The sequence below is a fragment of the Hibiscus syriacus genome, unplaced genomic scaffold, assembly GCF_006381635.1.
Source record: "Hibiscus syriacus cultivar Baekdansim isolate YM2019G1 unplaced genomic scaffold, ASM638163v2 tig00113722_pilon, whole genome shotgun sequence".
Lineage (NCBI taxonomy): Eukaryota > Viridiplantae > Streptophyta > Magnoliopsida > Malvales > Malvaceae > Hibiscus > Hibiscus syriacus.
Window position 1 is genome coordinate 1,093,983 of NW_024063469.1, and position 24,553 is coordinate 1,118,535.

The 24,553-nt window shown below is 34.7% G+C and overlaps 3 protein-coding genes across 4 annotated transcripts; all 3 read right to left on the reverse strand.

Annotated features, from left to right (window-relative positions):
- Nucleotides 1-385: 385 nt before the first annotated feature.
- LOC120187084 (BOI-related E3 ubiquitin-protein ligase 1-like) lies at nt 386-1,836 on the reverse strand. 2 transcript variants are annotated; one of them, XM_039190883.1, is made up of 3 exons: nt 1,528-1,831; nt 1,047-1,431; nt 388-956 (listed from the first exon to the last, which is right to left on the reverse strand). In XM_039190883.1, exons 1-3 carry the CDS (start codon nt 1,572-1,574, stop codon nt 429-431), a joined length of 960 nt encoding a protein of 319 aa, XP_039046814.1. In that variant the 5' UTR covers nt 1,575-1,831; the 3' UTR covers nt 388-428. The 2 variants fall into 2 exon arrangements, with proteins under 2 accessions (XP_039046813.1, XP_039046814.1); XM_039190882.1 differs by having other exon boundaries at nt 386-956; nt 1,047-1,836.
- A 6,499-nt stretch (nt 1,837-8,335) lies between these two features.
- LOC120186977 (ATP synthase subunit delta', mitochondrial-like) lies at nt 8,336-10,433 on the reverse strand. Its single transcript, XM_039190770.1, has 3 exons — nt 10,423-10,433; nt 9,890-10,192; nt 8,336-8,862 (listed from the first exon to the last, which is right to left on the reverse strand). The coding sequence occupies exons 2-3, from the start codon at nt 10,154-10,156 to the stop codon at nt 8,518-8,520; spliced, it is 612 nt and encodes a 203-aa protein (XP_039046701.1). The 5' UTR covers nt 10,157-10,192; nt 10,423-10,433; the 3' UTR covers nt 8,336-8,517.
- A 799-nt stretch (nt 10,434-11,232) lies between these two features.
- LOC120187127 lies at nt 11,233-23,592 on the reverse strand. Its single transcript, XM_039190914.1, has 23 exons — nt 23,545-23,592; nt 21,271-22,013; nt 20,347-20,462; nt 20,032-20,240; nt 19,715-19,834; nt 18,922-19,050; nt 18,682-18,807; nt 18,032-18,087; nt 17,828-17,927; nt 17,072-17,189; nt 16,690-16,899; nt 16,172-16,496; nt 15,628-15,721; nt 14,890-14,998; nt 14,533-14,792; nt 14,311-14,435; nt 13,597-13,831; nt 13,048-13,236; nt 12,674-12,960; nt 12,343-12,550; nt 12,014-12,253; nt 11,624-11,709; nt 11,233-11,497 (listed from the first exon to the last, which is right to left on the reverse strand). The coding sequence occupies exons 1-23, from the start codon at nt 23,590-23,592 to the stop codon at nt 11,338-11,340; spliced, it is 4,293 nt and encodes a 1,430-aa protein (XP_039046845.1). The 3' UTR covers nt 11,233-11,337.
- Between the last annotated feature and the right edge of the window lie 961 nt (nt 23,593-24,553).

Genomic DNA, 24,553 nt, shown 5'->3' on the forward strand with positions numbered 1-24,553 from the left:
TTATTTTCAAAACAATTTATTCACATCACTTTTTCCATCAAGTAAATATTTCGTGTCCGGACGAAAACCGGTTACGACACACCGACAATGTGATTAACGAATGTCGGGATGGCGATGAAACGATGAAAAACAGTAGCGGACTTAAGGTTTTCTGGCGAAGCTTCTTTCACAATAAACGGTGATGATTCACAGAGTGTGATCGATCGGATTTTAGTCAAGGAAGGGCGAGAAAGACGATAACGATGGCGGTGCACGACACAAGTCGCCGGAGAGCAATAAACGAAACTTCGACGATGAGGACAAAGAGGACAAAAGATTGCTTTGATTTCAAAATGAGATTATAAAAAATATTTCAACTATTTTACGATTCAAATAATTGCCTAGACTAATGGTAGAGGTAAGGCGGACCATTTTTCCATGTCATGGTTTCAAAACCTATCCACAATGACCTCGACGGTAGAATTCCTGAGAATGAGGCAAATCGGGCAGGCTTGCGCCACGCGATCACACTCTGTACACAAGCAAAGATGCCGACACGGCAGCATAACCACCGCCGCCAAACGTGTCCGACACGCCTTGCAACTCGGTCCCGAAGCCACCACCACCCGCTCTGGGTCCACGTAAGCAGATTCGGCGTCCTCTGCTCCCTCACCGCACTCCTCCGCTCTCCTGCAATCCTGCACCGCCGCATCCCCTCCGCTCATAATAGCCTGTTGGAGCTGTTCTTGTAACGAAGCCGCCGTCGCCTCCTGCGCCCTGGCTTTCGCCTGCCAAACCTGCGCTTCCACGTTAAGTTGCGCCACGCGCGCCTCCAACTCTGCGTTCCGGCGCTTTGCTTTCTCCACTTCCTCTTCTTTATCCCTCAACCTCCTCACTACCGATTCCTCCGCTGCCCTCAGTAGTGCTTGGTAGTGCCTATGCCTTTTCTCCAGTAGCGTACGCCGCAATGCATCCCCCTTTAACACCATTTAAAAAAAAAAGTTACAATTTTTCCTCAAACAAAAAACTGACCAAAAGCCAATTCAAGAAAGAAAAATCTGGGTTACCTGAGCTTGAAGGTATTGATCCAATTCTTCTCTCTGGCGTTTGATTTGGGTACCCAAATCATTAGATATTATAGACCAAAAAGCAGAGGAGTTTGGAACAAGATTTTGATGTTGGTATTCATGACTTTGATTTTGCTGTAAATGTTGCTGTTGATCGCCAAAAGATAAGCGGATTCCAGTGGAGACTCCATTGGGTCTTTGGAGTTGAGAAATGTCTATCAATTGAGGCGGTTGCGTTTGCAAAGAAAACGAATTGATCACCGCCGCTTCCACTTCTCTTCCTCTTTTCCTTGGACTGTTATTGCTTCCATTGTTGAACAACATATGGGATTGATCAATACAAACTCGTCCTTGCTGCTGCAATGAAAACTCATCTTGCCCACTTCTGAAAAAATACATGCCAACCAGAACAATACATAAATAGATGGAAATCAAGATGAAAACGGAAGCAAAGGCAAAAAGAAACAAAAAGACCACAAACCTGTTTAAAAGGAAGACATTCGAAGCGTATTGAGCTTGAACGGCCATGGTGAATTGAAAGATGAGAAAGAGGTGGAGAAGATGAGGAAAGAAATAAACGATAAGCTCAACAACCCAAATCAGCCTCCTTCTTCCTCATTTTCTTGTTTCTTCATTGGGCTTCTCTTTGCTTCTGATATATAGGTAAAAGAAGAGAGATGAAGAAATGAAAAAGAATCAGAGAGAGAGAAGTGTTTCGTCTTTTGGTTTGCTTTACTTTGGGTTGGAGTTGGCTTTCATTGTTGAGGACGAGTCTCAGTCTCACGTCTCTTGTGTCTTTGATATCAACTTCACACATCCATTTCCATAGGTAGAAGAGAAATAATTGATGAATATAATTTAAATATTATTAAATTCGCTGAATACTCTTCTGTATATAGCAAGGAAGTGTGGCTTAGGTAACGTAAATTCAACAATTAAAAAGTTAGCCTGAAATTGGTCATCTTCCGCGAAACCAACAAGGGTATTTTAACTTTAATTAATGGAGGAGGTGAGTGACACTGAAAGGAAAATAAAGGAAACAGTGACTGCTTTGGAATCACTCGCACAATGGTCTTTGTATTTGCCCTTTGCCTCCGCTAGTAGGAAGGGTCGGTTACGCTTAGGGATGCTCATGTGGGTGGTCTTGATGAGATGAAAACTTGGCTAAGTCTGACGCGAATGAATCACCATTTCCAATAAGCAGCGTGAAAGGAGGCACATTTTCTTGGCTTCAAGACAATGCCAACTTTACTTTCTTTAATGATAATTCAACCCTTCCCATTGTCCCATCCCATAACAAAATAATTTTTATATTCCTTTTGAAAAAAGCTTTCTTGTTGATTTTCCTCTTTCCCATGCTTTCTTTGCACTTGAAACCTTTCCTTGCCATTGGCACCATCCCTTCAACATTCCCACAACTCCCAACAGTCTTACCCACTACTCATCTTCACCCCCAATCCCAAATAATTAACACTAAACTCCTTATTAATTTAGTCTTCCACCTTTGCTTTTAAACCTAATGGCTTCACCAAAAGCCTTTTTTCTTCTATTAAATTCTAGACATTGGTAATTTGATGTAAAAGTTTGGAACAAGTGCTAGTGATATATAGACTATAAGCCTGCCTATATAATTACAAGATCAATGTAGCATGCAATGAACAATATAGTATATTATCTTATTATTCATGGGTTTTTGATGAACTAACAATGGGAGGAAATGGAGGATTAGTGATCCACATTTTTTGTTAGTTGTCATGAATTTATACCTAACTCAAGCTAATTGGATCCCCTATTTGATTGGTTGATGAACTTATTGTAAATATAAAAAAGAGAGTGTGTGTTGGTGATTAATTTATAAGCAAAACCCAAATGTAAAGGGGAGGTAAGATGGTTGTGGTGGGATACCTAACTATTTGAAAGTACTCTATGTCATTGGCTAGAATAAAGTGTAAAATCAAAGTCTAGGTTAAATCAAGTGGTAACAAATTCGATTTTTCTTTAAGGAAGATTTTGAGTTTAAGTTTTACCGATAAAAAAAAACTGCTGAAATAATTTATCTCTCGAAATAAAAATAAATTCTACAAATAAAAATAAGTATATTTATTTATAAGAACTCATCAAACGACTTTAATGGTAAAATGAAATGTTGTTCTTCCTACGGGTCTCGGGTTTGATTAACTACGTTTGCAGGGTGTCAGTAATTTATATAGATTCTTAATATATAATATCTTATAATTACTTCATACCGTTTAGAAGAGTATATTTATTTATGGAAATGTGACTAAAGGAGGTGGTAGATGGTGCAATAATGTATAAGAGTGTGTCTTGAAAGGACAATGTTTGATTCTTGTTATAATGCCACTCACAAGAAAAGGGGGTAAAGGGGAAGCAAGCAACAACACCAAGAGTGGGGCATTTGCATCGGCTCCCAAAGAATCAAAAACTTCCACACCAAAACCAAAACATCTTTCTTTTCCTCTCAATTTATTGTGCCTACACTCCCATTGTCATGTCCACCACCATATAGGCCCCATTTGTATTGTGTGGGACTCTACTTCATCTGCGCATTAACTGCCTACAGCTCAATTTGGTCATTTATTTCAGGTTGAGGGATTTGTTGATACCCCAAGACCACACTTAATTAAGTTTTGTTTCATTTCCATGGCTATTGAAATCTTCAAAAGTTTCTTCAAATGCTGAGTGGTTCACCAAAAAGGACAAATCAATACTGCAGTTAAAGTTGTATCATAATTTTGAAAACCAGGCAGTAAAGCTTCCCTGTGAAATGGGACAGTGTTTCTAAATTGGTACACTGTGATACCAATATATTTATCTTTCATAAATGATTTTAGCTTAATTTTTTGGTCATTAACAGCCATAACCTGACACTTTAGCCCCCAATAAGGGGAGAATCCTGGGGAATAATTATTTTTACTGTCTTCCAAGAAGGATTGGGAGTCTAAGGAAAGACAACATAATTTAAGGTAAAGAAAAATCGCAACCGAAAATATTATAAGAATTATAATATTTTTAGTTGGACGCAACCTAAAATGTTAATTTTTTATTAATATTTTTTAGTTGAAAATCCTTTTTATAACATTTTTTTGTTAGCAATTGAAAATGTTAGAATTTTAACCTTTCAAATTGTGTCTAATCGAAAATATTATAACTTTTATAACATTTTTTTATCACGCTCATTTTCTATTATTTCATAACCTTAAATTAAGCTGCCAATTTGCAACATTTTCAGAGCTTATTTTTGTCATTTTCCTGTACTATCTAACCAACTTAATAATAAAAATAACTCTTTAATAGAAATATAATTAATTAGTTTTATTAAAAAGAAGAATATTTAAAATTATAATAAAAATTCACAATTATAATTATAAATTAAACATATAATTAAGATATTCTTTTATAAACAATTATATAAGAAAAACTATTTTAGATCAAGTAACGACCATATTAGAAAAATATAAAAAAATCCATTAAAAAACTCGAACCAAATATATAAACAAATAAATCTAATTGTATCGAAAAACGAACCACAACATGAGATCAAATTATTGAAATACCACCAACAAATACAAATCAACCCAATGAACTGTGGAGGATGAGCGCAAGATGAAACTTTGAATTTGCAATTGCCAATGCCATCCATCTCTTTCATACCATAATGCTACGCATTTGTTTTTATAACCTTCACGCGTCAGACTTACACATGCAACAACCATTCACCGGCTACAATTTGACATTGTTTTCATTCGATTTTCCAGACTTAATTTGTTCGATTCTTTCCACGAACAGTTTGGCTTTATATTCCCCAACACGGTTTTCTAGATGGTGTAATTATCTAAGTCCGACATGTTTGGTTTCAGTCATTTTCTCGAGAAAATTTTGAAGCACTCTCCAAGATAAGAAACGCCCCAAGTGAGGGCAATTTCCATTTTCTTCAAACTCTTATGCAAAAACCATCGAACCAAATTAATTAGTTGACCCTTATTCCCATATGTAATGGGGTAAGGGGAAGGTAGGATAGTAAGCTGCTCCCAACGTCAGGTTGAGAGCAACTTCCGTAGGAGACCTCCGAATTATGAAATACCTCGGAGGTCTCCTACGGAAGCTGCTATCAACCTGGCGTTGAGAGCAGCCTACTACCCTACATTCCCTTATCCCATTACATATGAGAATAAGGGTCGGCTAATTAATTTGGTTCGATGGCTTTTGCTTTTGCATAAGAGTTTGAAGAAAATGGAAATTGCCCTCACTTGGGGCATTTCTTCATCTTGGATATATACGAATCGTGCATGAAACTTCAGAGGAAGCTACGCGTCGTTTTGGTTATAATAATTGTGATTTACAACACCCTATCCAATTAAACGGGGTTCTCATGGTTTCAACTTTCTTATAGGTTTTGCAACTCCCACGTCACATGCACCATGCATTTTCATTTCTTTTCTCATCTAATTTCCATTGTTCAAATTTCAATTTTCAAAACCCCTTTTTCCCCTCTAGTTTTGGGTTGCATTGTCAAGGAGAGAGAAGTTTAGGGGTGTTTATTCATTAATTATAAAGAATTTGGTAGTGTCCCCACACATAATAAATAAGTAAGATAAGTACTACCTAATGCTAATCAATTGAGCAAGTATGTGGTTTGGAACATGAACAATTGTTTGTAGAGTAAAATAATTCAGATTGAATCAATCTTAATTCATTCATTCATTGATAATTAATTTGTTTTCATTGCCTTCAAACGTTTCTTATTGCTTTATTGTGTAGCAAAGGTGGCAGTGGCAGACATTGAAAACTTGATTTCAATATTAATTAATAGACAGTTTAATTGTGTAGTAAAATATTTTTTTATATAAATTTTGACGAATATAAAGTAGTCTATGTTTAAAGACTTTCAACCCTTTGATAAATGAAATCTTATGCCCCTAAATATGTAGTGCTTGAACTCGAAATTTTAAGGGATATCATTAGATCCCGTAATCATTAAATTCGTTTGATTCATACTTTTTTAAAACTCTTAAATTAGAGATAATTATATAAAATACAGATCGAAATAAATTTAATAAAATACATCATATTAATTATAAGGCTAGTGGATATCTCAACTATGTCATATGTAATTAAAGTGAGTAGATGGGGATGTCAAATGAAAGACAACCTAATATAAGGTTGAAAAAAGACGTTAACGGAAATGTTAATATATTTTTTTAACATTTCCGGTAGAGCGATACCTAAAATATTCTTTTTTCTACAGAAAATATTAATATCGGGCGCTACTTAAAATATTATTTTTTCTACCTGAAATGTTAATATCGAAAATATTCATTTTAGGTAGCGAATTAACATTTCATGTAAAATAAAATAAAATTTTAGGTAGCGCTCTACCGAAAATATTAAAAATATATTAACATTTCCGGTAGCATCATTCTTTAGCCTTATATTAGACTACCGTACAACATAATTACCCGATCATATGAATGTATCCTCTAGTAACCTTTAGTCTTGTTGGTTTGGGTAAAAAACTATTCGTATTTGAAAAATAAATCCAACCACCTTTTCTTTTTACAAATGAATTCATAACCTAAAAGTAGTAGTGGGATTATGGGCGTTTGATTTCAAGTGATACATATAAAATGTTACACATTTTATTAATTGATTAAAAAAATATTTGAATTAAGTTTTAATTATTTAATTTTTCATAAACACAAGTTTTAAGGATTATTGTATAATTTGAACCTTAGTATATGTAAAAGGCACGAACCAACTTACCTCAATGGTTAAAGAAATTATTGTATAATTTGAACCTTAGTCGATTTTTCATAAACACAAGTTTCATAAAAAATATTTACAATGAATTTAAGATAATATGTAAAAGGCACGAATCAGCTTATCTCAATGGTTTAAGGAATCATTGTCATTTCTAAAGTTACGGGTTCAAGCATCAATGACTGTAGCATGGTGATTTAATATTTATTTTCAAATAATTAATAGTATTTAGAATAGATATTACTTTATAATCATCAATAATAAGGGAAAAAGTAGATTTGGGGGCTTGATAGAACTGATGGGCTAAAATTATAAAGTAAGAAATAGGACAGTAGGCGACCCATGCATGCTCCAACAAAAAGGGCCCCAACCCTTTCCTGATATGAAACCAAACACATGAGCAGTGTTTGGTCGATATAATGAATTTGTGTTTGTTTAATCACATTGATTCAATGGGTTAAAGTAAACGCACAAAATAAGTGGACAGCTTAGGCACCGGCCATGAATATGTCCTAATCAAACATTGGTTTAGTTCTGGCGGCTAATTTCTCAGCTGCTGCCTGCTTATTGAGGGCAGCTATTTCGGCCACACATACGATGATTCTCTAAAGTCATATCATAAACAAGATTTTATATAAAAACAAATATTAATGATTTTATCGTTCGACTTTAAAATTTAAAACCATGAAAAACATGCATCGTGTGGTCTTTGATGACAGAAGCAACAGCTGAAATTTGAAAGCATGGCAACGAGTGGCATCAATCACAGCTATAACAACAGTTACCCAATACATGCAATTATAGAGATACATGGTACCCCCCACAAAACGATGCTTCATACTTAATACGCTAAATATGAACTTATCAAGTAATTCAATGGTGAAAAAGAATATTGTTCTCTTTAAAAGATTCATGTTCGAGCAATTATGTTGTAAATATGAACTTAACAAGTAATTCAATGGTGAAAAAGAATATTGTTCTCTTTTAAAGATTCAAGTTCGAGAAATTATGTTTACAAGATTTGTGTATATTGTTACAAATTAAGAAAGATTCTTCACAAATATTACCTTATAATCATTTCAAATTATAAAAAAAATGCTAAATATAATGAAATTATTCAAAGAAAAATGCTAAATATTATTTTTAGGTATCTAATTGTATTAAAGGGAAAAGACAAAAGTATCTAATTGTACCAAAAATTATTAAATACCAATTGCAAAAAAAAAGTTGGATATCATGTTACATTAATGTCAATGTTAAGCACAAAAAATTATATATCTTATAAATGTAAATGGTGTCATTGCCAGGATTCATTAAGAGCAGTGAGGCTGCCATTGCCAGTATTCATGAAGACCAGTGAGGCTTTAACATATTTAGCCTTGAATTTCTCGAATCAAATCGTAAGATAAAACCGACGTTGGAGTAAAACAGATTTAGATTATTGCTTTTTAATAACCACAATGAGATGATTCTAATTTGAATAAAACCATCAACAGCAAACAAAGGTATATTACAAGTTTCTTGTTTCAGAAAATTTTATTCCAAAATCTCTGAAAATCAACTAATTAGTCATCTTCAGAGATCTCTGTCATTTGATGATCATCAAGACATAAAAAAAAGTTGATGCACAAAACAAGAAGCAATCTGAGAAAACAAAAGCCCATGAATCGAGCAAAGTCGATTAAGAAAACAATTAACCTGCAATAGCGGAATTCATAGCACTGTGAACGTCAACACCTATTTGGGCTTCAGCTTTCTCCAGATCAGTTGTAGCCGAGCTAAGCTTTTGGGTAAAGTCTGCCAAACCCTTCTGGACCAAAGCAGGATCGAGGCGGTCGAATGGCACTGCTTCCACGGCAATAATATCAGCAACAGAGTTGGCATGGATAAGGGCAAAGCCACTGCTAAGGAAATATTTTTTTACATCATTTCCTTCATGCACCGACAGGATCCCGGGTTTCAGTTCAGCAATTGTAGGGACATGTCCAGGCAAAACACCCATCTGTCCGGTGGTTGCTGGAACTATTACCATATCAACCTGTTAAAATACTATAAATCAGAAATTTGACAATGTAATATCCCAGAAATAGGAAATTTTTATTCAACTCTCAAAAGATGCAAAATATTTCTGTACTTAGGGGTTTCTCATTCCTAAATCTGGTTCATCATTGTTGAGTAGATTATGCTAGGCTCGATTAGTTTATTCAGTTTGCGACAATAGCTTATTTATCCATCTTATACTAGCAAAGTGAAAAGGAAAAGAAAGAATCTAAAATGAAACAAAAGTTTCATGGATCAGAAGGCTCGTATTACAAAATTCCAGAAGATCAAAAGGATTTAAAAATTCTTTGGTTTATAAACATTCCTCATTCTATGTGGCTTTTAGGCTGAATACTATCATTCAGACCAAAAAGTAAAAAGACTCCAATTTTAATTAGGTAAATTTCTGAAATGGTCACCATGCTTAAGACATCCAATGATCAATAGACAAAAGGTGTAATTACGGACAAATGATATCTCGTAGAAGAAGGTACACAATGGAATTAATACATAAAAAAGATGCATATGTTGAAATAACAGGCTATTAGTTATATCAAGAATGCTTGAATAGATAATTGATTCAGTGTTTCCATAAGATATGCTTCATAAAATAAACTGAAATTATCAGATTAAACGGTCAATAAAAAAGAGTGAAGAAGCTACAAATTCTCACTAAATGCATAAAAACAATCCCTTTTAAAAACTTGAAAATTGATCAATAACTTGATTTTTTTTAAAATACAGCACAATAATAATAATAATAATAAATCAAAAGTTCCAAGATAAAATGGACGATCGAATGATATATTCCAATCTTAGATGAGCGTCATTAATTCAAGGAACAGAGAGCCTCAACATGACCAATCAAATTAAAGAAAAACAATGGGAAAATCCTACAAAATCAAAATCGAAGCAAAACCCAGACGCCAAAACCAAATTCATAATCCACGGACCAAAGATCCAAGCAAACCATGATAGAATGAGAAAAAACATTTTTTAATTAAAAAAAGGAGGTGGAAATAAACCTCTTTCCCGGCGAGCTCAGATGCGTAAGGAAGGACAAAGTTAACGGTGAGTTTAGTAGGGATAGAAGAAGGGGTTGCGGGCCGAGGTGCCATGAAGGAAGAGGGAGTCTTGGGAGGGTCTAGGTTGGGAACCACTTTGGTCCATGACTCGATGAAGTTGGAATCTTGAGCTGGAGTGGCCGGTACATCCGAGGAAAAAGCTCGACTCCTCCTAGATGTGGCGGCCGTGGTGGTTCGAGCCAAGAGGCGTGACGCTTGCCGGAACATGATCAGAGATGAGTCTTTTGGTGGCGGTGGTTTCGGCTGGATTTGGGGTTTGGGAGATTGGGGAAATGTATTGAGCGTTTGTTAATTGGATTTTGTTTTCCAGGCCCTTTATTTTTACTGTTTACTTATTTGTTCTGCCTTGCTGTTAACACCATGCTAAAGTTTGTTTTGCCAAAAAACAAATGGTTAAACTACATAGATGGTCTCTTTTAATTTTTATATGTTCTATTTGACTATATATTTTGACAAAGTTTGATTTTTGTCACTTATGTTTTCGATCACTCAATTATTCATGTAGCACATTAATAAAATCGTTATTTTCTATTTTTTTTAAAAAGTTTGAATTTTCACTCTAAATAAAGAGAATCTATTTTTTCCATCTCAAGATTTATTCCCTCTTCTTTAACTCTCTCTCTTTGTTGTTATTGTCACAATTATCGTTTGTCACTATCACCGTAATCAATTAATTATGAAGAGTTCGTAATTCAGGGTTTCATAAGCGAGAGCTAGACTTAGAGAGGACTTGTTAAAAGCTTTGGACAAAGGTTCTCCTCTCACTCTCGTCTGCTCGTAAGGATTCGAAGATGCATAATATTATGAGTTGTTAAGTATTTTCTTAACGTGTTTATAGAAGAGCTATCGAAATTACTGTTGGATCATGAAATTGAATTCGATATTGAAGTTAAATTAAAAGTATAACTACAAAAATCGTTAGATTAAAGTTTCATTCATCTTAGTATTTCTCTTTGGAGTGCATCAGTATCATTTGTGAAGAAAAATAATACAATAAAATTGTGTATAAATTGTCATCAACTTGAGTAACTTGACTGTCAAAAAAGAATATTGGCTTTGCTTTAACACTGGTATGTTACTTAAAGCCCACAATTTGTGTAATCCAAGACTTATAAAACCCATTACTATTGGCCCAAAACAGATATGAAGTCATAATCGAACATCGAGTGTTGCAAAATTGTTCGAAAATGGAACACCAACTCTGATTCCAACTCATAAACTACAACCCTTTTTTATCTTATTATGTAAGGATGAAGGAAATGGTTTCTAATTAACCTCAAAAACTATGCCCAAAAAGGATAAAAGAACGCATACTGCACCTGGTGCTTTGTACGGATTCGAACAAAATTTACAGAGGAAGCTGGAGCCATAGCCCATAGCAGCAGAAGTCAAGACGTAGGTTCATGTGCCCAAAAAGCATCTGGATCCGGACAGAAGAGGGACAAATCTTGGATTTCTAGATTAGCTATGTGCCAATCAACTAAACGAGCTTGTACTGACTTCAATACCACAAGTATGGTTGGCAAAAGCCACCATTTGTTATCTTCCCTGTTGCTAAAATCCATGGAAATAAATTACGGACGTTTGTCAATGTCACGATCGGTTATTTTTTCATGTTATAATCATCCTCAAGTTTATATCCAGTATTAGATTAATAACCATCAAATTCCTCACCTTCTCGTGTTCCAAGTACTTCCCTTCTCAGGTGGCTGAAAAGAGGAGAATCCGTAATGAATCATGCCATAGATGAAAGCCACAGCCTGCCAAAAATAAGATATGACATATGTAACTCAACTATTGATGTCCTATTCACATGGTTATATAGTGCCCGATTCGATGCTTTACGAATTACAGAGAACACAAATTCCTCCGCTTGCTATACCGATGCCTAATGACTAGTGACTACAGTATAAGTATGACGGATAGGTTTCAGCGTAACACTACACCTTAGTTTATTGCATCAGAGTATTTCACAGAACAACAAAAGCATTGTAGTTTATTTGTGCTAATGCCAGAGTAGAATAACTGCCATTGGTAGAAGGTGCCTATTTAGAGTTTACTCACAATATTTGACAGGGATGTGGCATTCCACAGGGAATATATACGAGTATGAGAAGCTCTCCGAGGCTCTTTACTGAACAAGGCGCTCAAACCAGCAGGGAATGGAGAAAGCAGCGATAGAGGAAGAATAAGTAAGACAGCAAGGAATGCACCAAGAGACATCCAATAGAACTGAAGACAAGTAAGAAGGGTAACAGCAAGATCTGCCAAAAGAATGGTAGTAAATAGGAACTGAAGGGAGTCCTGAAACACAAATTTTAAGCATTAGGTGATGAACAATTCATAAAATCAGCCATATGAGTGAGGTTATACAAGAAATATATCGGAATCACCTGACGACCAATGGGCTTAGTATTGTGCAGTAAGAGAGAGAATGGGAAGAAAAAGTCTCTTTTAAATTCCAAAGATTTCAAGGTACTATCATTTATAAGACCTCCACTGATTCCCCCTGTGACCTTTCTACGGGATAATGCATGACTTGGGTATGGGCAACTCTGCTGAAGCTGTTTGAGGCTTTTGTCTGTGGATTCAGCATCTTTCCTGAACCATAAACAAACAAACAGCCAATGAGGACATAATAATTTACAGAGATCAAAGAGAAACCATTCAAATATTCGAAACGTTATCATAGAAATCTAAAGAGGCATAGTTACTTGAGGTTACCTTGGGTATTCATCATTGCTTCTATCTGAAGGATCAGGTTGGTGCAAATTGTGAAAGAGATAGTCACCAATCACTACCAAGATGCCTAGCTGAAAGTACCCAGAAGCTGATGCTTGAAACCAGCCTAGCTCAATTTTAACCCGAAGGAATTCAAGCTGGGAATTTCCATGACTAGCCATCCAATCCACAACAGGAATTAGTGCAGAGCGAATGGATCCATGTCTCACAGTCCTCAACTGAGCATTCAAACCAGCCACCAAACGATTCCAAACAGTTGGTGGAATGTACTGGGAAGAGAACATTTCTTAAAATCAGATGAAGGATAATTCAAGCTACGATAAAGCTATTGAAAATTTACAAGACAGCCAACACACCTGACCAACAAGATTAGTCAACAATGTATCATTATGAAGATTGTAGGGCGACATATAACTTCCATCCCCACCAAATATTATGCACATGGGGAACCTCTTTTGTATGATTGATACCATGTCCATACGCTTCTCATCACCACCAAGGAAAAAATCAATGTATGCAACCATCAAATCAGGCGTTGCTCCAAACTGCATAAATTAGGCACCAATATAAAGAAGATAAAATGTACAATTTTTGAATTAAAAAAAAATCTATATAAGTGAGTAAATAAGACAAGGAATTCATGGAAAGGTTTGACTTCCATCCACTCAATTTTCCCTAAGGAAATGATTTACTTAGTAACCATCTTACGGTAGTTAAATCATGATGATATAGAATTCAATATCTTCTTCAAAATTATAAGTGACATCAAGACAGTAACAAAACGTGGCATCAGAATAATTTCAGAAATACATCTCAAGCTAACAATAACGAAAAGGTTGACTAGACAATGTTTAGCACTCGGAGAATAAGATGGCTACAAAAGAATAAAATATGAGAAGCATAACCTTCATCCCCTTGTATAGAGCACGTGATCTGCAAGAGCGGAGACATGAATGGTCATACTCCGATTTGACAAATTCCTGAAGTCGATCTACTTTTTTCCTGCGGCGCCATTGTTTCCAGGACCAGGAACAAGGATATGCAAGAAATGACAGTATACTATGCACTGATCCTTCCCACCATTCATATGCAGCAACTGAGTTGATCTCATTAATGAATCTGTTGAAAGCATCTTCATACCTATGGCTCAGGGAAGTTTTTTAATTATGAATGCTATTTTAGGACCCAAAAATAAAAAGGAATGTTGGGTTCTAACATACGAAAAGAAAAGGGATTCAATGTGTATTTTGCATCAACAGCGAGCAAAACAGGGTAAATATAGCTACATGATCATTGTTCTCCCAAGGATTTTTCATGAAGGGTACTTTAGCAATTAGCATCCTAATTAAACGTACATGAGGTAAACTCTTCATACCACTCTCACAACCCGAACCCTCCAAAAATAAAAACAAATGAAAAGAACAATGCCCATATGACCAGCAGGCTGTTAAAACCTTGGGTTACTATGCACATAACAAAAATTTTGGAAATAGCATAATACTTTTTTGGGGCGGAGTAAATTTTGAGTTCAGCAATGATCAACTAGAGAATTATAATATTACATTAGCACGAAAAAAGTGCCATACTTTGATCTTTATGGAGCTAAAATATTTACTTACACTATCTCAGTGATGGTATCAGGAGGAGAGTAAGGACGGTTCCATGGTTCTCTAAAAGTATTGGGACCTATGAAGTACATTCTGTAAACATGACTCTGAGTCTCTTCAGTTCTTGTCCCCCGTACCTTGAATGAGAAAATATATACAGTCCATAAAGCATTGTCATATAATGATGAAACTGGTTCTTGTCATACCAATGAAATATGGCTTTCAACAATATACCTCTGATAAGGAAAGAAGGCATGGAAAATGATCGCTACTCTGATGTTCAATATTAGCACCATATGAGCTTGATTCAACCAATTTGATCCTTAAAGTGCTTAACAAAACAGCTAAAAGCAACAAAACTCCAGACAGAATAAGTGCAAAAGGCCAAGGACCTCCAAATGTATACATCAACTCCTCAATAGGAGTATAGCAATTTGGCATTTTATACTTGTCAGATATGCATTTATAGGGGCAAAATGGCTCACTGACTCCTCCTGCAAAAAATAAACACTCTAAGTGAGAACAAAAAATATATGGAAGACTGAAAATAAAGACAAAGAACAAAATGTAAATCACACTATTAACAAGTACCTCGTACATATATGAAATTAGCACGATCAGGAAGAAGCTCCAGAGAGCAAGGGATGCAAAGATCTTCATCAGAGCCATCAATATCTTTATAAGTGCCAATGGGGCATTCCTGAGTATGATTTTAAAAAAAAACAGTTTAGTTGAAACATCAAAAGTTTTCATAGTCAAAACATAAAATGATGCATAGAACTGATACCAACATTCTAAACCTAAAAGAAAAAGACAATAGTTTTGCATCTATATTGATAAGTGAAAAAGTTCAAAGACTTGAATGGTACATACCCATATGTCAAGCAAACCAAGCCCCAGATTGATTAATGGTGAATAATTTCTCATTATAGTCTCGTAATAAAGTGAGTATTATCAGACAAATCAGATTATAGTATGGAAAGTAAATATTTTTCCCAGAGCAAACTTTAGTAACTCAAGTTTGTGTGTCATCATTGAAGAAAGAAAAATGATGGCATCAGAGCAAAAATTGCTTAGCAGTCTAATATCCTTCCATGGCAACCTACAAAGAAATGTATTATGATGCTACACCAAAGTTGCACTAGGATTTAATTAGCTTTAGAGGGATTTGGCATATACACCAAAGTATCATGAACTTTTAGAATTGTAAGTATTCTCATAACAAGACCCCACCGGGGTAATGCATAACAGCACAAGCCTTTTTCTACAACAGGTAGAATCATAAATTTTTAGAAGTGTGTAACAACTTCAACATTAGTGAAACCTTACCCTACAGAATGTACCAAAGAGGCCTTTTGGACACTTTTTCCCAGTTACTGTGCCATTGTCTCCAAAGAATCCAACATTATCTCCAGCACCTCCACTGTCAATCATCATGAATGAAGAGTAAGCTTCTCTGTTGAATTTTTAATAATTTCTTAAGACGAGAAAATAAAACACCATACATTATTGGTCCATGAAGCAATGAAGACATTACGTAATAAATCTTTCAAAATCTTTCTGGAAAAGAACTGTTGTCATTTGATAGTGTACTCCTAACAATATGATGGTAAAGAATAAATAGAAAGTGCAAATAGTATTCCTGGAAAAGGAATCCACCTAATATTTGCAGTATTAGCTGTTGGTTAACTCTTTTATCTGAAACTAAATAATGAACAACAAAATGCAAACAGAAAAAATCAGGAGTAGTCTAAAATGTTTGTAACATAGTTGGTCCAAATAAAAGTTGAATATTAAACAATTCATTAGCTACTGGTCAATTCACTTAAGCATTAAAAGAAATAATGACATTTTTTGAACTAAAGAGTCATACCTACTATTGATGAAACCATTGATAGTAGCAACTGGAACATACTCATTCTCAATACCTATCTTAGACCAATCAAAATGCACTCTTCCACCCCCACCCCCACCACCACCAAGAGGACCACCATTTCCTCCAACAGTTGATAAAGATGAATTTTCTCCAAGTATAAGCTCTTGAAGGAATAGAAGAACCGATCCACCAGAACCTCCACCAAGTCCACCCCTTAACAATTCATTACCATTTAATGTTGCTTCATTAAAGCTCTGACCATCGGCCGTCAAAGATCCATAAATACTAACTCTTAGCAAAGGCCATTGGGTTGATCCCATTACTAGCGAAGATGCAACAATCAGACAGTCAAAATAATTAATGTACAATGTCAAAGAATATTAAAAATGATGAAAACACATTAAGTGTATAAATTGATTACCACTTTGTTTCTTGAAAGATTTAATAGCTCACATTACATGTAAAATTTCTTACTATAATAACCTATTTTGGCAATTCTTTAATTGAAAACTCACCAATCATTCCTCCTCCAAATACATGTCCAAATGGCTGAGCGGGATCCTCTGTTCCACTTCCCAATTCACAAGGCAGATCAGCATTACCATATTCATGACCACCAATGCTAAACATTCCATTGAAATATCCAGCACCCCCACGTCCTCCATGGCCAGCACCACTACCAGCTCCATTAAGATAGTTTCCTTTTCCTAAACCTTTGCTACAACCTAAAATAGGGGTCTAAAAAATTAGAAATGCTAACAAAAGCTTGATTCATAATTCACAGGAATTAACAGATTATTTAGCATGATTACCCTGTAGATTATATAAAGATGGAGATGTTAGAAATGCAATAGACCAAAATGGATCAAATATTTTGTGGATTATACTCTTTGTTACCTAATTCAGATGCAGTAATCAAACCATCAACATCAACAGTAACTGTCTTTGCCCCATGAATGTGAATTATACTTCCCTCGATGATCCCATTAACAAAAAGGTCCTCAACTCGACAAATCTGCAAATTGATCAAACATAACCAGTTAGATATTTAACTTTGCCACTGTAGTAATAACATCCTAACACATATAAGTGAACCAGGAAGAAGCTCACATGAAGACTGGTGCATGTTACCAGCCAATGTAGGAAAGGCCATTAACTTAGGTTCTTTAATTATTACTGAAACCAAAAACCAAGTGTTCAATGAAATATGTGAAAGAATAGGTTAAATAATTGTTGGTAAAAAAGGTTGGTAACTCCATGATGAATGAACAAAACCAACCATGGCAATCTCTATTGATCTCTCTTTAATATCCTATGTATCAAAGCCTCCTAAACCCCTCTCAGCAAAAACCATGTTGTTAATCATATCGGGTTTCGTTTTTCTTGTCTTATTCATTAACTCTTCCTAAATTCATACCCAACAATACATCATTTCTTTAAACCCGATCCAAAAAAAAACCTTCAATTTAAAATCGAAGAAGTTTAATGGGTCTAAACTTGCTTTATACCCAATCCAAAACACCTTCAACTCTATATTAGAAAATTTTAATGGGTCCAACTTGCTGCGTTATTTTGAAAATATTGAAAAGTGGTGAGAAGTTTGAAAACAAATGGCTTATTCTGGATAAAATCAAAGACAAATATGATTTCTACCTGTAGAGAAAATGACAGTGTATAATTAACATGGCAATCATCTGGAGGAGTTATCAAATCAATTGGGCATGTTTGGCACTCACAAAGCGTATTTGTAACCCTAAAAAACAAATGAAAAATATAGTTAAAAGAAACTTCAAACATTTAACTATGACACCAAATGTTATGAAAAAGATATTAAAGAAAATCAAAATTCACACTCACACATTGTTGCTAGTATCATTATCCATTGGAGCTTGAAGTAAAGAACCTGGCCCAACCTATAACATACAAGGACTTAAACCACAGGACAAATATGAAGAATATAAGAGAAATTTATCTCAACAGAAATAAAAGGATGTCAGACATATAAGACAATAATATAAAACTCGGAGACAAATGAAGAAATGTTTTCATAAAACTAAGTAGAAGCTTAGAAAGTTTCTTAATCAGATTCTGAAGGACTTATGGCAATAGTCCCGACAGAAAACAGTATTGTCTGTAGTAAAGTTGGTCAATACATTTTTGCATGAACATTGACCTAGGCCTAGATTCTCATAAACATTACCTCGATTCTACTATGCATGTTAACGTAAGTGCAGAGAGAGTTTAGTCGGAGGATAACAAGATTCTTTTAGAAAGTAATTATATTATATGTTTTCTATGGTACAAAATCATAATATTGGGGATGTTCTCATATGTATGAACACAATACCATAGTATTTCTCCAGAGTCATCTGTGCAGAACTTACACAGATATACATACGTACACATATACACAGAGCTAAGCATACTTGAGGATACACGTACACAAAAATAGCAGCACGGTAATTAGAAACAGCAGAAAAAAAGTGATTCATGCAGTAATGGCTTACTGTTACGTTATAGAACAGAGACAAGGAAAGCCTCTGGCCTTGAATTGCATCTCCCTGACCAGTTAACTGCAGCAACCCTTGACCATATAAACCCAAGTTTGCATTTGAACAAATGACAGAGTTCTCCTGTAAAGAGAATCGCTCCACATAAATATCTAACGCTTTTAATCATCCAGGACAAAGACTGTGTATTAAGAATAAGAAATAGCAATGAAATCATGAGAAGTTCAAGCATTATACCCTTAGAACAACCAAATTCCTCACTTCAAGGATAGAAGAAGCGACAATTGTATTTCCACCTCCATCTACTTGAATTTTGGAGTTCCACATGAGTAACATTTTGACAGAAACACTAAATGCACCAAATACCTTCATTTTTGAAGAGTAACTTTTTTTTAGTAACAATGAAAAAAAATGACCATGCTTGTTAAACAGGACTGACCCTTCCCGCGCGGGGGGGGGGGGTGTTCCAAAATAAAATGAAAAATACAGCTCTTTCGAGCTTCCCTAAGACTAATAGGGCTACACAATTGGAGCCACCGCTCAGAACATAATGAAATGAAAATTGCGGATAAGTGATGAATCATTTCATCAAAATATCATCACCCTATAGACCTTAACAAAGTGAAACTTATGAACAAAATATGTATTGCAGTGTAAAATAATAAGACACAGATTATTATCTGAAAACTTTAAGCTAGTGATTGTCCCAAAACACGTTTTGGAAAGGAATGGCTCAAAGAACCATTAACAAAGTAAAGTCTTTTATTAGTCCTTTCACCATGCACACACAATTATTTCATCTGCTTCTAGGGTAAGGACCAAAATCTTGGTCAAGAACTAACCCCAAGTCAAACAATAAATGCTCATCTTCCAAATGTGCTCAACCTTGTTAGAAATAGCTCACATCCCAACTACTTAGCACCTGATAGAGCCGCGAATTTTTTTAGTTCAGGTTTATCTAAATAAAAATAATAATATCTAATTTTGAAGTTTTCCTCGAAAAACATTAATAAAAAATAAATTGAAATACCTTTATGGTGGAATCACTCATTAAAAGTTCTTCCGCAACAAGCTCAAGTTCTGATATTGGGTATGTAGACAACCCAAAGACAATTGCCCCTCCATTATACAGGCCGATTTGGCCTTTCACCTTCAAAGTTGAAAAGAATGCTAAGAAAATAACATCCCGTGGGAAATTTGGAATATTACACTAACTTCTATTCTAGAAGAGCAATGTATATTATAAAAGATATTGAGCTGGAAAGCAATGAAATACAAGAAAACATTAAAAATGATAAATCTATGAAAAGGAGTATAGCATATTTGGAAGAAGATAGAGGTTAAGACCTGAACTCTGCTCCAAAGAAGAGGAAGCAAAACTTTTGCATTATTCTCCACAAAAACATTTGACCATAGTGGTCTAGTAGGGAAATCAAGCAAAAGAGTTTCGGTTTCAGTGGTAACATTATCATTGCCGACTCTTAGACTAAGTAAATCAGCATTGAAATATGTACCAGCTGCTCCAGAATTTCCAGGACAACCAAAACTAAAACCACCTGCCAAAAATGAAGAATGTGAAGTAGCCTAATCTAACTACAAAAAGATCATTTTACATTTAGGTTTAAAATTTTTAGCCTTTACGAGTGTGTGATCAATACAAACCATGTACATAAACATTAACTTCTTCTTGTATGCTGTAACAATCCAGAGATATTCGTCCACCACCACCACCACCCCACCCCTTCCCACCAGCTGCACTTATAGTACCACATCCCTTCCTATGCAATCAAAACAGGACGCAAGCATTTAGTCAAGATATATAATCTAACTCATGATTTTTATGTGTAGGATGATCAACTTTAATTCCCTGATGTGGCCAACAGGACTACAACACCACTGTTTTTTCATTCATATTACTATCTAAAAATGTCACGGAAAGAGAAATGGAACCAGTAAGAAAGCATCTCAGTCTCTTCAAACCAAGAACAAAAAGTCACAACAAAAGTAAACTACACTATTTGGTTGGTTTTGAGCTTAAGAATAAGCCCATTCAATATTCTCCAGAAAATAATCAAGCAAATAGAGCTTTATTCTAACAAACAACAGACTCCACTTGAATTTATAACATATAAGCCTACGGTTGATGTTAACCATAGTACACAATGAAAACCTGGCCGAAAAGGTAAAGAGAAACTCAAACAGAATTTTTTGGTTGAATTCCTAACTATATCAATGAAAAATGTTACAAAATGAATCCAAGATTTAGTCAACTGATGTATCAACTTCATCATTTTATAGTCAAACACAATGCTGCAACGGAAACATTGAATCACCAACAATGAGGAATGGCTAGGATGCAACAACTCACTAGTCAATAGTGTATCATTACAACCTTTTATAAGATATTTGTACATGAGTATGAAGGGTAAGGCATAATTGAGTTTTCATTAAATTAGAAAATGATAAGTACTATAAATATATTTTTGTAAAAATGATTAATCAGTAGGTATTAGAATCAAATGGTAAAAAAAAACCATGCAGAAAACTTGAAACATGGAAATCAGTTTGTACAGGCGAATTTCTTACAGCTTCACAGCTCTTATATAGATACTTCCACCAGAACCTCCTCCCCCTTGTAGACCTCCATCTCCACCTTCTGCAGTTATAGATCCATTCAAATCCAGCATGTCCTCTACAATAAGCTTAACTCGTCCTCCACCTTTCCCTCCAAACCAATGTCCAACCAAAGGACTATCAATCTTACTACCACCTTTACTCCCATAACTCCATGGTTCAGACAAAGTTGACCAAGCATAAACATCACCTCCCCAAAAGCTTGTCTTAGTATCTTTTAAACATGATGCACCTCGGCCACCATGTCCTCCACCAGCTCCATCAAGGCCAATAGGTGTACCACTAGCTTGCGGAGGTGGTGGGCCAGCCAAGGATGTTGTATTAATAGCAGAATTCTGACCAATGGTCAAATTGGCAGCATAAATAACTACTGAACCAGCAACGATGACAACATATTGACCCAGATTTACATTTCCAAACATGTTAAAGGTAACCATACAGCCTTCTTTAGGGCATTGGATAGAAACATGGGGAAGTATCTCTAAATTTCCCGTACCGAAAATGTAAAGATCAGAACTCAGATACAAGTTTGAGTTTAACAAACAGGTAGAATTTAATGATCCAACGCCTTCCAAGTCCTCGCAAGATAGAGAACCATTTAATGGTAATGAAATTGAATTCTTAATGTGGCTAGAGGTGTCATTTACGGATTCATCTCTCAAAACCAATATAGGTTTCTGGAAAAGATTCTCTGACTGCTTCAAACAAAGACAAAGGACAGATGTGTAAAAATGGCCAAATAGAATGCACCAACAGAGGTACCGGTATATTAGCAATGTATGCATTACTATCCACTGCAATAGACCATTCAATAAAGTTGCATGAATCCAATACTGCACGCAAATCTTAGCTTCCCATTCTAACCGAGATGCTTATCTTAGAAAATCATGTACTTGAAACCATCTTCCCATAAACAATATACAGAAATATTCTCTTTTCTTTGCACTGAAATTCACACAGCCAATAATGTCACAATGTCATCCTGCCAGGAAGACCAAACATTTAGACATAATTTGACAAAAGACATAATAATGAAAGAGTACAGACAAAGACATGACGTTAATGGTCGAAAAAGATCTCTAGTTACTTCTCCCTTTGCAACCAAAAAAAAAAGAGTACAGACAACACACAGCATAAGATACATAGCAAGAATGGACTAAACTGGAAGAATATTAACTTAAAAAGATCTATGACAGTTTAGGAAACAAAGAGAGCAAAATCCAGCCAAGCAGATGTTTCCTACACAGACAGAGTTTGTAAATTGCTATCCTCCCCTTAGTAGGCAATTATATTCAAATCAACGGAGCTTATGGACACATGATTTTATATGTTAGGGGGGCAAATTTATAAAATTTTAGGAGGTGGCGAACTTATAAGATTTTATGGGGGTAAAAGTAGATTATCAATAGAAAATATCTAAAATATATAAAAATTTAAAAATTTTAGGGGACGTCTGCTCGATCCATCCCTGTTTATAAAAATAAAAAATAATATATTTAATATGTAATGCAGTTACAAGAAATTGTCCACTACCTCCCTTCACTTTGACCGTTATAAGTAAAAATAAAATATAATGCTAAAATCTTTCCTAGTTCCTAGTTCAGCCATCTTATTGGGTTAAACAATAATAATGAAACGTTAGTGCATATTTCTATCTTCCAACTACTTCCAAGAATAAGCAACAAATCTCGTCAGCATCACCGTGAGTCCAGTTAAATCTACTTACTAATTATGCCAAATTCTGGACACAATAGTTAAAGAGACTTTCACCTGCACGATCGATGCCATTCCATTCAAATCAACCACTAAATTATCCACAAATATACGCAAAAATCAATTAATAAATCTACAATACCATGCAATGCATATCACAAACTCATTTTTACTATCATCAAATAAGCACTTAAAATAAACATATATACTGATTCTTTCTTATCAGAGTCAAAACCTTACACATTTCAGGCATCTGGAACTCAAAGAATCAAACTAAAAACTGTAGAAAACAGGTCACACACGCTACATACTTAAATTTTCGGATTCTTGAAAACAGAAAGCGAGAGGAGGAGAGTACTGTTTGGCAACGGAGAAAGGCGAGAAGCAAAACAATGGTGACTTTTCTCAGTCAAAATGAAAGTCGAAAGTCTCGTTCATATAATTCCCAACACAGCAACGCTTTGGCTTAGCTGGACTCCGCATACCTATAATCACTTACCAGTTACCACTTACCAGCACTCTTCTTAACACTTTGCCGTCCCTTGAATTCGGTATTGCCATTTTGTAATTTGTAGAATATTTGAAAAATCATAACAGAAAAGCCTTGAATAATGGTTAGGAAAATTTTCGGTTACTAACACTTGAGGCATAAAATAAGCCGTTTCCACGGGATCACGAAACCACCCGCCACCAACTTCCTGGCAAGATGCCCGCCATTAAAAACTAGCAATGTGTCGTGATTCAAATTCCAAAGGTGAGAGACAACTGTGTTCGCACTGGCGGTTCAACAAAGAGGTGAACTAGTGGCACCTTTCTTTCCATTCAATCTAAAACATTTGTGCACGAGAATTGTTATTATTAGTTGAAGACTTATGTTCAAACACCGTCAATATCAAAAGGATGAGTGATTATCTATAAACAAATACTATTTACCTCAAATTAATAAAAAAAAATCTTAACATTTGTATAGATATAATAATAATAATAATAAATATTTTTAATAAAATATATTTAATAAATTAAAATTAAAATAAATGTTTTTTAAAGTTAAAATATAAATTTAACTTAAAATGATTTATTTATGTTTTTTAAACATGAAATTATAATATTAAATGTTATATGTATATTTTTAGAATTTTTATTTATAAGTATTAAAAATAAAATTTTAATTATATTTAAATAATCAAAGAGATATTACCTTTTAATTTAACATGTTGCATCACCTCGTTAAAAATATATTATTTATTTTATAATAAAATAAAATTTTAATATTTATTTTGTAACTTTTAAATATTTAATAATAAAAATATAATTTTAAGATAGTTTAGTAATGATTTTTAACTTCTTTCGGTTCTAGAATAAATTACATTTTTGGTAACTGAATTTTACTTTCTTTTCTATTCCATTCATTGTAATTTAAATCTTTTTAATTTTCTCACCGAACTAAATATATTGGGTTTTTTTTATCACTCAATCGTTTCATCACTAGTGACCTTATGATGTGACTTTTTGTCGTTAATAG

Excerpts from the sequence above, each read along its gene's own strand:
- LOC120187084 (XM_039190882.1), bottom strand. The coding sequence starts at position 1,574 with ATGGCCGTTCAAGCTCAATACGCTTCGAATGTCTTCCTTTTAAACAGG. Across the intron at positions 957-1,046 it reads ATCAATACCTTCAAGCTCAG|GGGGATGCATTGCGGCGTAC; the intron begins GTAACCCAGATT and ends ATGGTGTTAAAG.
- LOC120186977 (XM_039190770.1), bottom strand. The coding sequence starts at position 10,156 with ATGTTCCGGCAAGCGTCACGCCTCTTGGCTCGAACCACCACGGCCGCC. Across the intron at positions 8,863-9,889 it reads CTGAGCTCGCCGGGAAAGAG|GTTGATATGGTAATAGTTCC; the intron begins GTTTATTTCCAC and ends GTATTTTAACAG.
- LOC120187127 (XM_039190914.1), bottom strand. The coding sequence starts at position 23,592 with ATGGCAATACCGAATTCAAGGGACGGCAAAGTGTTAAGAAGAGTGCTG. Across the intron at positions 14,436-14,532 it reads GCCTTCTTTCCTTATCAGAG|GTACGGGGGACAAGAACTGA; the intron begins GTATATTGTTGA and ends TTCTCATTCAAG. Across the intron at positions 11,710-12,013 it reads CCACATCCCTGTCAAATATT|GCTGTGGCTTTCATCTATGG; the intron begins GTGAGTAAACTC and ends TATTTTTGGCAG.